General features: G+C 45.2%; 1 protein-coding gene across 1 annotated transcript; it reads left to right on the top strand.

Moving 5' to 3' along the window:
- Positions 1–5,293: 5,293 nt before the first annotated feature.
- Positions 5,294–6,712, top strand: LOC109423651 (very-long-chain (3R)-3-hydroxyacyl-CoA dehydratase 2). Its single transcript, XM_019698659.3, has 4 exons — positions 5,294–5,392; positions 5,483–5,655; positions 5,735–5,855; positions 5,978–6,712. The coding sequence occupies exons 2-4, from the start codon at positions 5,585–5,587 to the stop codon at positions 6,464–6,466; spliced, it is 681 nt and encodes a 226-aa protein (XP_019554204.1). The 5' UTR covers positions 5,294–5,392; positions 5,483–5,584; the 3' UTR covers positions 6,467–6,712.
- The last annotated feature ends 4,080 nt before the right edge of the window (positions 6,713–10,792 follow it).

A 10,792-nucleotide genomic window follows, 5' to 3' on the forward strand; every position in this document is an offset into this window, starting at 1 on the left:
GTGTGAAGCGAGAAAGAATTGCATCCAGGAGGTCAAAGGACTGTGAGATTTACTTTAGTTTAGTTCAGCTAGATAGGCCTTAGCAAAAAGATCAGTCATGGGACCCAATTTTATGTTAGATTTAAGTTGAATAAATGTTGAATGTTTAGTGTAAGATGTAATGAAGTGTTTTCAAGTGTTCAATGTGATTTGTAGTGAATTCGGTCGAATAAAGAACTTGATGTGATGTGTTGTGTGCATTAAGAACCTTAGAGTTTCACTCACCCGCAAGAAGAAGACGAACCATCGTTTGGTCCAGATCCAAGAGGAAGGAACCTCCAAATCCGCCCAAACCCAACTTGGAAGCAGAACCAGTTCCGAGGTTCGACAGGGGGTATCAAACTAATAACAAGCTGAATGAGGTGGGATTCGAGGAAGCCAGGCCCAAATCACGGAGGTATTCGCTTCTATGGGGCTGTCCATAAACCACGTGGTCATGAGGGGGGGGGGGTTCGGCCAAAGACCATTTTGTATGGACAAATAAAATTTTTTGTATGGACTAATGACCACGCGGGGGGGGGGGGGGTTGAAAAGTCCCAAAAAAAATGACCACGTGGTTTATGGACAGCCCCTATGGATAAAATTCTAGGATCTTGACCATAGTTGATGAAGTCTTCTTGCAGTCTATTATATTGCCTCCGTCCAAAATTTCTTCTTTTCCTCTCGATGAACATGTTTAAAATGAGTCTCCTGCCTGTTTGCCTTTTACACTCAATACGAATTCAAACTTAGCTTCTATCTTGAGTTCAATTCCATCCACCATCGTTACTTACATTTGAATCAAGACCTGGTCTGGTGTGCCAAATTCCATCTTCAACCATCAGCAAGGATTTGTGGGCCTTCTTTTGGTTCAATCCACAACGGAATCAGACGCGGTCATATGTGCTTCTTGATCCACGATATCACACCTTTGTGCATTGAACACATTGAACATTGTCAAGCCTTTCTTGTAAATCTCGTTCAGCGTTGCTGTGCTCCACCTCGACGGGAAGCTTCGCCTTAGAGTTCATCAGAGACTTCGCTTAGCTTCCATCACTCCTCCTCGACGAATGAACTCCTGCTGCTTCCCTGAATCTTGATAGTTTCACATTGGTCAGGGGTTTCGTCAGCATTTCGGCCACCATCTCCTCAGTGGACCAGTACTGCATTCGGATGATCCCATCTATTGTATACGAAATGGTACTTGGTGTCTACATGCTTCGAACGATTTGTTGAACGTCCAAACTCCAATTGTTTAACCGTTATGTGTCCGACAAACTTTTTGCTTTTTTCTACACCGTGCTTTTTAAATGGGCGCTGGGTACCCGGGTACCCTGTTGGACACATAAGGGTTAATACAAGATTGGTTGTCTTCATGGATGATGATCGGCTTGGCTGTATTAACTGAGAAGTCCGCTAGTAACCAGTCGATCTACAGCAGATCCTGGCAACTTTCTGCGACCGCCACGAACTCCGCCTCCGTACTGCTAAAAGCAATGCACATCTGCTTTCGGGATACCCAGCATATTGGTCCACCGCCTAACAGGAACAAGTACCCGGAGTTGGACTTACGAGTCTTCGCATCACTTGCCCAATCTGCATCCATGCCAAAACGTGTCAAAACCTTCTGTATGTACGTCCATTGGTTCAAGGGGTATTCTTTCTCCGTACGTCTCACCTTGATGCCAAGGAAATGGCTGATGTCACCTAGTGATCCCACTTGGAAGTGCTTGTTTAGATTTCGGATATTCTCCTTCTTCGTGACAGGCAATCAACATGTCGTCAACGTAAACTATCAGGTAGGTGTACTTCCTTCCATTTCGCCTGACTTATAAGCACGGGTCATTCTTCGACAGTTGGAGCTCCATCTTCTTCAAGACTTCATCGAACTTCTTGTTCCAGACATGTCCAGCTTGTTTCAGTCCGTACAATGATTTACGTAATGAGCATACGGCGTTCCGGTCACCATCTTCATATCCTGGGGGTTGGCGCAACGATCGTCTAACCGGAGTGATTGCTGGATCAATTATCTCGTCGAACGTTGCATCGGCTGCTGCACTATCGTCATCCCCATCTTCGTTTGGTGTATCGTACATGCTTGCATCAACGTCCGTTTGCTCCTCCTCAACCAGAGTTTCATCGGTGTTGTCTTCTCCCAAGGAATCGAAATCGAACTGCGAGACGATTTCGGACTGGTACTCTACGATTTGAGGATCCTGATCATCAGAATACTTGATTTCCTCCTGTTCCTCCATCTCGATAAACTTCGCATCTCGGCTGATTGTTATTTTGTCGGTGGTAGGATCTTTGGACCGGAACGCTTTATGGTTATCAGCATAGGGCCGATTCAAATATGACGTCCATCATTTTCTGGATTTTTAGACCCCCCCTCCCCCCTCTGTCACGCTTTTCCGTATACCTTATACACGGAGTGTCACACTTTCTCAGACCCCCCCTCCCCCCCAACGATGGACGTCATATTTGAATGACCCCATACCCCACGAACGTGAGCTTTTTACCCTTAGGATCGAGCTTCTTGCGTTTCTCAGCAGGCACATGAACTATAGCTGAGCATGCAAAAATGTGCAGATTGCTGTAGTCCAGTTGCTTCCCGTACCAAAGCTCAAATGGAGTCTTCTCGATGGACCTTGATGGCAGGATGTTTTGAAGATATACGGCAGCATTGATGGCCTCTGCCCAATATAGGTATCCAAGATTCGAATCGATCAATATACAGCGGGCCATTTACACCAGCGATCGATTTTTACGTTTCACAACTCCGTTTTGTTGCGGGGAGTATCCGGCTGTATACTGCGGGACGATGCCGTTAGCCCGATAAAATGTACCCAAAGGTTGGCCTTGTACTCACCGCCCTGATCTGAGCGGATGACAACAGGATTCCGTCCAAAACGATTGCGGACCATGGCAACGTACTCCTCGATCACGACCGCTGCTTCCGCTTTTTGCTTCAAAACATATACCGTCGTGTAGCGGCTGAAACCGTCGATCATGGTCAAAAAAATATCTTGATCCGCCCGGCGTCACGGTATTCATGGGACCGCAGATGTCCGTATGTAGCAGGTCCAAGTTCTTCATCGACTGCCGCTCCGTTTTCCGCGGGAAAGGCTTCCCTTCAGCGCAACATTCGCAGGTCCGGAAAACGTCACATTTCTTGATAGTCATGCTTTTTGCCAATCCTTCACGAGCAACCCGGAGAATAGCGTCCGGATCACGGTGTCCTAGCTTTCGATGCCAAGAATGGATGCAGTCTTTCGTGTGGTACACAGCCTTCATGCTTCGCTCGGCGCTAGTATCCAGTTGATACAGTCCATCTTTCTTCTTCGCAACTGCTGCTATCACGCCTCCGCATCGAATCACGCAGTCCCGGGTTTTCTCAAACGTAACTTTAGCTTCCTTATTGACGAGGCTCCCAAAGGAAATCAAATTGGATTCCAAATCCAGTACGTAGTAGACATCGTTGAGGATGATCTCTTGTTGATCTTCGTTCTCATCGTAACACAACAAGTTACCGGAACCGATACCCTTGACATCTGTCTCGTTGGCATCAGCCAGAGTGATTGTTACGCCCATGGTTTGCTTCAATTCATCGAAGAATGTTCGGTCGTAACACATATGCGAGGTGGCACCGGAGTCGACTATCCAGGTCTTCAATAGCTTCCGGTTCTGGGAAACCATAAACGCAAACGGCGAGGACTTCGCTACATTGCCCTTGGTTCTGTGGCCCTCCTCTTCCACCGGATGTAGCAGAACCTTCGCTCTTCGTCATCGGACAATCACGTTTCGTGTAGGATGTAGTTCGTTCTTTGTTCTTTCCCAACGGACAGTCACGCTTCATGTGGCCTAGGTTCCGACATTGATGGCAAATAATCTTCTTCTCGGGACCGACGCGTAGGATGGACTCGCTTTGATGCGATTTTTCCGTTCTCTTCTGTGCTTCATCCAGTAGCTTACTTTTCACCAATTCCATGGTTAAGTCATTGCCCGCACGGGTCTCCAACGCCGTTGTGAGGTGATCGAAGGATTCTGTCATGCTCTTCAGGACCATGGCCACTTTCAGGTTCGCATCCAGTCCGCCAGACTTGAGAAGAGTTCTTCCATCCAGAACAAATGAGCCTCCATGTCACCGCTTTCGTCATACTCCGCCTTGCAGAGTCTCTTCAGGAGTGACTTCGTCGTCATCGTTGTCTTTTGGTGGTGGTTCTTGATCGCATCCCAAGTAGCTTTGGCCGTCTTGCTGTCACGGATCAAGGGGTGTTGGCAGTCCTTCACAAGAAGAGCGATCGTAGCCCGGGCCTTGGCATCACCTTCCTTCCAGGCTACGGTCAGTAGTTCGGGTGCGGCCTCTGACACAAACTTCTACAGGTTCTCCGGAACTAACAGCATCTCGATTTTGAACCGCCAGGTCTCAAACCCGCCACTTCGGAGTTACACGATACTGAACTTTCCACCGTCCATTTCTATCTTGATTCTTTTAGAATACTATTGCTGGCCCATAACCTATTGGAATTCGGAAGTTGAACAAGACCTTAGGTTGTAATAAAACTTCCTTCTCCAGTAGTGGTCAAGAGCAGAATGAACAATTTATTCTAAGGGACTGACTTATATACGTGTCAAAAGTAATCATAGCCTCCTAGGCATTAAGATGGAGTCGTAGTAGCCGCGTTGCTGTGCTCCACCTCGACGGGAAGCTTCACCTTAGAGTTCATCAAAATCGCCGCTTAGCTTCCATCAGACTAGTCACATGGATATTCTTCAAGGTTCACGTATATTAATCTGTCCAGCAGATCAACCCCTCTCAGCAGACCGTCGTCCTGGAATACCTTCTGGAGTAAATCCCATCCTTTTTTTGATGCCTTCGCTTGCTTGCCTGCACAAGTATTGAAAAGAACAACTATAGCCTAGTATAATATACATAGTTGTTCTTTGCAATACTTGAGCACACGTCGCCGAAGCTCTCTCGTTTAGATCTAGGCTCAGATCTAAAATTAGGCACTAGCAGTTCTAGGACTCTTCACGGAGCTTGGATTTAAAAAAATATCTTTTTGACAAAACGTGACTTTCAAAGCCTACTTCGACCTGCACACGCCTATGCCATCTCTGTTCGAAATTCATCCAACTCAATGAACAAATTTCTGTCTTTTCGATTCGAAACTGTCAAGCAAACGCGAAAACATTTACCCATATCATCATACCATTCATTTTACCTGTCCCTATACATTCCATCATCGCTTGACCGCCCGAACGACCGACGTTCGGCTAATGTGTATTTACATTTTAATGAACTCGGAAACTAGTAAGCAAGAGCAGACAGTCGAATGATGTGGTGGCAGACGTCGACGTTGCTGTGTTTATAGTAACTAGTGCTTCGGTCGCTACGATCGCGCAAGCAACCACTTCCTTCTCTATATCGTCGAACACTTTTTTTTAACTCATCACTCGACAGGTTTTGCTGCTAGCAGTTTTGTGTATCCAGAGTGCTTCGCTGTTGTTTTTTGTCGCTGGAGAGGTCAAAAGTCCAACTAGCTGATTATATAATCACGATACGATGGCCCCAAAGGAACCTTCCCCGCTGGTAAAGCTGTACCTAATCCTGTATAATGGGGGTCAAGTTCTAGGGTAAGTGTCTCGTCTGATTTCTATGTAATTGCTTTTGCTGTGATAACATTGATCGACGATCTTTCTTCCGCCTCCTTAGATGGTCCTACATGTTCTACCAGCTACTGGCCTATTACACATTCGACAAAGGAAATGGTCAACCGCTGTGGGACTATCTTGGAACTACCGTTATCATTTTCCAAAATGCCGCCGTACTTGAGGTAAGCGAGATTTTCAGTACAACTTTCACTATCATCGATACGCTATACCGAATTTTCACCAATAAATTTTATCACCTCTCTTTCGTGTCGTGTTTCTCCTACCCGCACACATACACATGTAGATTTTGCACGCCGCGACGCGAATCGTGCCAAGCAATCCAGTCATCACGACGTTCCAAGTGTTTTCGCGAGTCATGGTCGTCTGCGGAGTTGTCATGGCAACTCCAACCGGAAAGACTTCGCCCGGACTGCCGCTAGCCCTGCTCGCTTGGACGATTACGGAAATCATCCGCTATGGCTACTACGCTCTCAATCTAGTCAACTCCGTTCCACATTTCGTGATCTTCCTACGGTACACTACCTTCATCGTACTCTACCCGATCGGAGTAACCGGAGAGTTGCTGTGCTTCTACTGGGCGCAGAGCTACGTGCGCGAATCCAAGCAGTGGAGCATCGAAATGCCGAATCCTTACAACTTCACCTTCTCCTACTTTTACTTCCTGTGGCTGATCATGCTGCTCTACATCCCGCTATTCCCTCAGATGTACCTGCACATGTTTGCCCAGCGGAGGAAAATTCTGGGTGGTGGAAGCAAACCGAAGGTTAAATAAACTTCAGTAGTTTCAACTACTCCATTCCCAATGCACCCCTAGCATAAGTTATTTTCTTTTCTATTCGGTTTAAGGGCATCACTAGAGATTGATAGAACATACTCCTATTTCTTTTGACCACGCTTGAAGTCCGAGCTTGCTTTGGTATTTATTGCTCAAAAATGACATTCTCACATCAGCTTCCAAAAGCATGACTGGTGAAGGACCGTTAGACTTAATAAAATAATATTAGAAAACCCACTTTAACCTGGGTCTGGGTCATTTGGCATAAAGTCATTTGGCATAACGCCGTTTGGCATAAGGTCACTTGGCATAAAGACATTTGGCATAACGGTCATTTGGCATAATGGACACTTGGCATAATAAAGAAGGGTGCATTTCGATTATGCCAAATGGTCATTATGCCAAATGACCGTTATGCCAAATGTCTTTATGCCAAGTGATCTTATGCCAAACGACCTTATGCCAAATGACTTTATGCCAAATGTCCCGCTCCCCTTTAACCTTATTCTTATTAATGGAAGAATCTCACACGACCGCCGTCAGAATTGACGGAATGTTCAGACGAGCGGAAAATCTGCACCTAACGACACCATTTTTGAGACAATACACGAATCGTTCGCTTAAATTCTCATGATATTCTAATTTTCTAGCGATCCTCGCTCGATCCCAATCAAAACTACTCCTCAACAGATGCAGCAGCGAATCGAGATTCGGCGAACGCAGCTGATCCTACGATGTGCGCTTAGTTTATCAGTTGCATATAGCTGTATGTGCTAAATACAGTGATTGCACACAGGTTACCACCGATACTGATAGTTGACTGATATTTTGATAACAAATACACTACATACTTTTTCGAATTCATTATGTTTTATTTGAGCTGTAATAAGCCTTCGTTAATCGATTATTTTCCGGTAACATTTCAATATAAGCACAATTTTAGATGGAAAACACACAAGCACACCTGGAGACATACAAACGGCAAAGTATGCAACCAAATCGGTCATGTGCTGGTAGATGGCCGGCACTTCTCGGACTTCACTCTCGAGCAGTCGCGTCTTTAACTACCTGCTGCTACGCCACGCTCACGCTGTGTACCACATGCGTGCATTTTTCATGGTGCGTGTACTCAGTACACGACGCGACCACTCCCGGGTTAATTTGATGTTAAAACTTGTAGGGGTCCCAACATCGACTCAAATCTCTATCACGTAGTTAGTAAGATTCAAACTCGGTTATCAACCGTGTCGGGCTCTAGGAACAAGCGATCGATGCATTTCAACATTCATAGTTCTGCAGCAGACTGTACGATAGCTGACTATCACCAAAAGATAAACGAGCGGATATGTGCGACCAACGAGAGCCATGGCTTCGGCAACGCAGGAGCTAACAGACACTGCTTGGAAGAAGCAGAGTGCGAACAAATGGAACTGCTGTGCCGTTCACAAGAAACACGGAAGTTCTATCAAGGATCGGATCCGCACGAGCCGAAATGTACAGGGATAAGGACGGTAGCTCTTGACGGACGGACGTGAGGTGATCGAGAGGTTGAAGCAGCACTACGACGAACACCTGAATGATACGGGGACCGCCAAGGGACCACTCACACGGAGAGACAGCGGAAGAAATGACTAAGTCAGTACAGCAGGGAGCAACATGAGCCAACTCCTACGTTGAGGGAAGTTAAGCATGCTATCCAGCAGCTCAAGAACAATAAGTCTGCTGGTAAGGCTGGTATTGCAGCGGAACTCATCAACATGGGCCCGAAATAGTTGGCCACCTGCCTGCACTGGCTAATAGTCCGGATCTGGGAGATCAAACAGCTACCGGAGGAGTGGAAGGAAGGGGTCATACACCCCATCTACAAGAAGGGTGACAAGTTGTAGTGTGAGAATTTCCGAGCGATCACAATTCTGAATGCCGCCTACAAAGGGCAATCCCAGATCATCTTCCGTCGTCTTTCACCGAGAGTGAAGGAGTTTGAGGGAAGTTATCAAGCCGGCTTCGTCGATGGCCACTCGACAATGGACCAGAGCTTCACCGTGCGACAAATCCTCCAAAAATGCGTCGAATACTAGGTCCCATCGCACCACCTGTTCATCGACTTCAAGGCGGCGTACGACAGTATCGATCGCACAGAGCTATGGAAAATCACGGACGAGAACGGCTTCTCCGGGAAGCTCACCAAAGAGATGACAGCGAACATGGACGATTTAAAAAACTACGTTAGGGTTTCGGGCGATCTGTCTAGTTTGTTCGATCTAGTTCGTTCGAATCCAGCCATATACAGTTCTTCGTACAACTGTACAACCACCTGAAATGTGAAGCAACAAAGGTCGGACTGATGGTGAACGCGTCAAAAACAAAGTACATGTTGGCAGGTAGAACCGGGAACGACAGGGCAAGCCTAGGCAGCAGTGTTACGATAGACGAAGGCACGTTCAAGGTTGTGGAAGAATTCGTCTACCTCTTAGTAACTTCTAGTCTTCTAACGGCAGACAACAACGTTAGCCGCGAAATACGAAGGCACATCATCAGTGGAAATCGGGCCTACTATGGGCTCCACAAGAACCAGCGATCGAAAAAGATTCACCCCCGCACCGCACCATGTACAAGACGCTGATAAGACCGGCGGTTCTCAACGAGCACGAGACCTGGACTATGCTCGAGGAGGACATGCAAGCACTCGAAGTGTTCGAGCGTCAGGTGCTCAGGATCATCTTTGGCGGTGTGCAGAAAAACGGTATCTGGCGGCGAAGGATGAATCACGAGCTCGCCGCATTCTACGGCGAACCTAGCATCCGGAAGGTCGCAAAAGCTGAAAGGATACGATGGGCAGAGCATGTTATGAGAATAGCGGAAAACATTGCTGGACTTTCAATTACTGAAATGAAGCAAGATTAATTAACACTTGAAAGACCACAAGCTAAGTTAAACACTACTTCGGCAATCGCGATCACAGACAGAGCCACACTTCCAACACTTCAGGCCAAACATTTCTAAAGGTCCAATCTGCAGAAGAGAGGCTCTCTTTGGTTTCCCTCTCTTTGTTGTTGTTGTTGAATATATATATAAACGGCCACGGGGCAAGATGGGTCACCTTCAATTTTGAACGTATTCTTGGAGCATTCAAAAGCTAATTATTTTTTATTACAATACTATCTCATAAATGACTTCAATCAAGCGGAATGAACGCTCAAAATTATAACATAAAATTATGATAATTTTTTAGTGAAAACATCGATTTTCAAGTCGCCTTAGGACCACTCAAACCGTAAAGTTTTTTATATTCCAAATAAATTTATAAAATGTTTACTAGTAGCTCTTGTTTACTCAATATTGATATAGAGCATATATAAATGCGGAACAAATCTTTTATTTTGACGTTTTTCGTTGAGAAAATGTGAATTACTTAAAAGGTGACCCATCTTGCCCCGTACTTTCTTCACGGTGCAAAATCGATCACTTTTTGAAACTGCTTGTTTAACATCATATTTTGTAATTAATGAACTTTTTATCGACTTTTAGCATAGCTAACTAGTGTATTAAAGAGTAGCGGACGAATACAAACCAATACGATTTGTATTTACAAAGTTACGGTGATCCATCCTTAGGTGACCCATCTTGCTCCGCCCTACCCTAATTCAATTTGATGAACAAGAGTTGTTGTGAGTTCAATTGTTGGAATTGGAACAAAAATTATATTTACACAATTATTTACATTCCAAATGTAAATCTTCAGTAGTTTAGTTTTGTTTCCTTGCCCTGATATAAAGTGTATTGGTGGCAAGCACCCTTAGTAAATATGTACCTACTAGCTTTTATAACTAATCGCAACACGATGAAATTGAGTATACCCAAGTAACCACAAGCATTATATCATCGCACGAATTAGACTGAATATCAACATCTGCAATGCGAAATGCAATAATTCCACACTTCTCATGCAATAATCCTTTAGATTGGCATTATCAACGTAATGATGCATTGCATTTTTCTTTACATTAGGGTTCATTAAAAGGTGATACAGTCGAGTCTCTTACTAAACGAATTCCTATTAAACGGACTCCTATTAAACGAACTCCTACTAGACAGGGGTGAGCGTTATAGGAGACTAAGAGCTTATGGGATTTCGGCATTTTGGGGGTGTGGCCTATTATCTCCGGTGTGTTAAGAGTTAACGCCATACTTTCTTCGGCAAAGTTTTAGGGCTTGATAAGGTCTACCATTTAGAACTTTGGTTCATATGATTAGTTGGCAACTTGACCGCTAGAGGGACCATCAACAGTTAGATGCTAAATTGCACTACAGGAACTATATCAG

This window comes from Aedes albopictus, chromosome 3, assembly GCF_035046485.1.
Source record: "Aedes albopictus strain Foshan chromosome 3, AalbF5, whole genome shotgun sequence".
In the NCBI taxonomy this organism is placed as follows: Eukaryota; Metazoa; Arthropoda; class Insecta; order Diptera; family Culicidae; genus Aedes; species Aedes albopictus.

What these genes read in the sequence shown, in the direction of transcription:
- LOC109423651 (XM_019698659.3), top strand. Translation starts at nt 5,585, where the DNA reads ATGGCCCCAAAGGAACCTTCCCCGCTGGTAAAGCTGTACCTAATCCTG. An exon ending in AATGGGGGTCAAGTTCTAGG is followed by an intron (nt 5,656 to 5,734) that starts GTAAGTGTCTCG and finishes CCGCCTCCTTAG; the next exon opens with ATGGTCCTACATGTTCTACC. An exon ending in AAAATGCCGCCGTACTTGAG is followed by an intron (nt 5,856 to 5,977) that starts GTAAGCGAGATT and finishes ATACACATGTAG; the next exon opens with ATTTTGCACGCCGCGACGCG.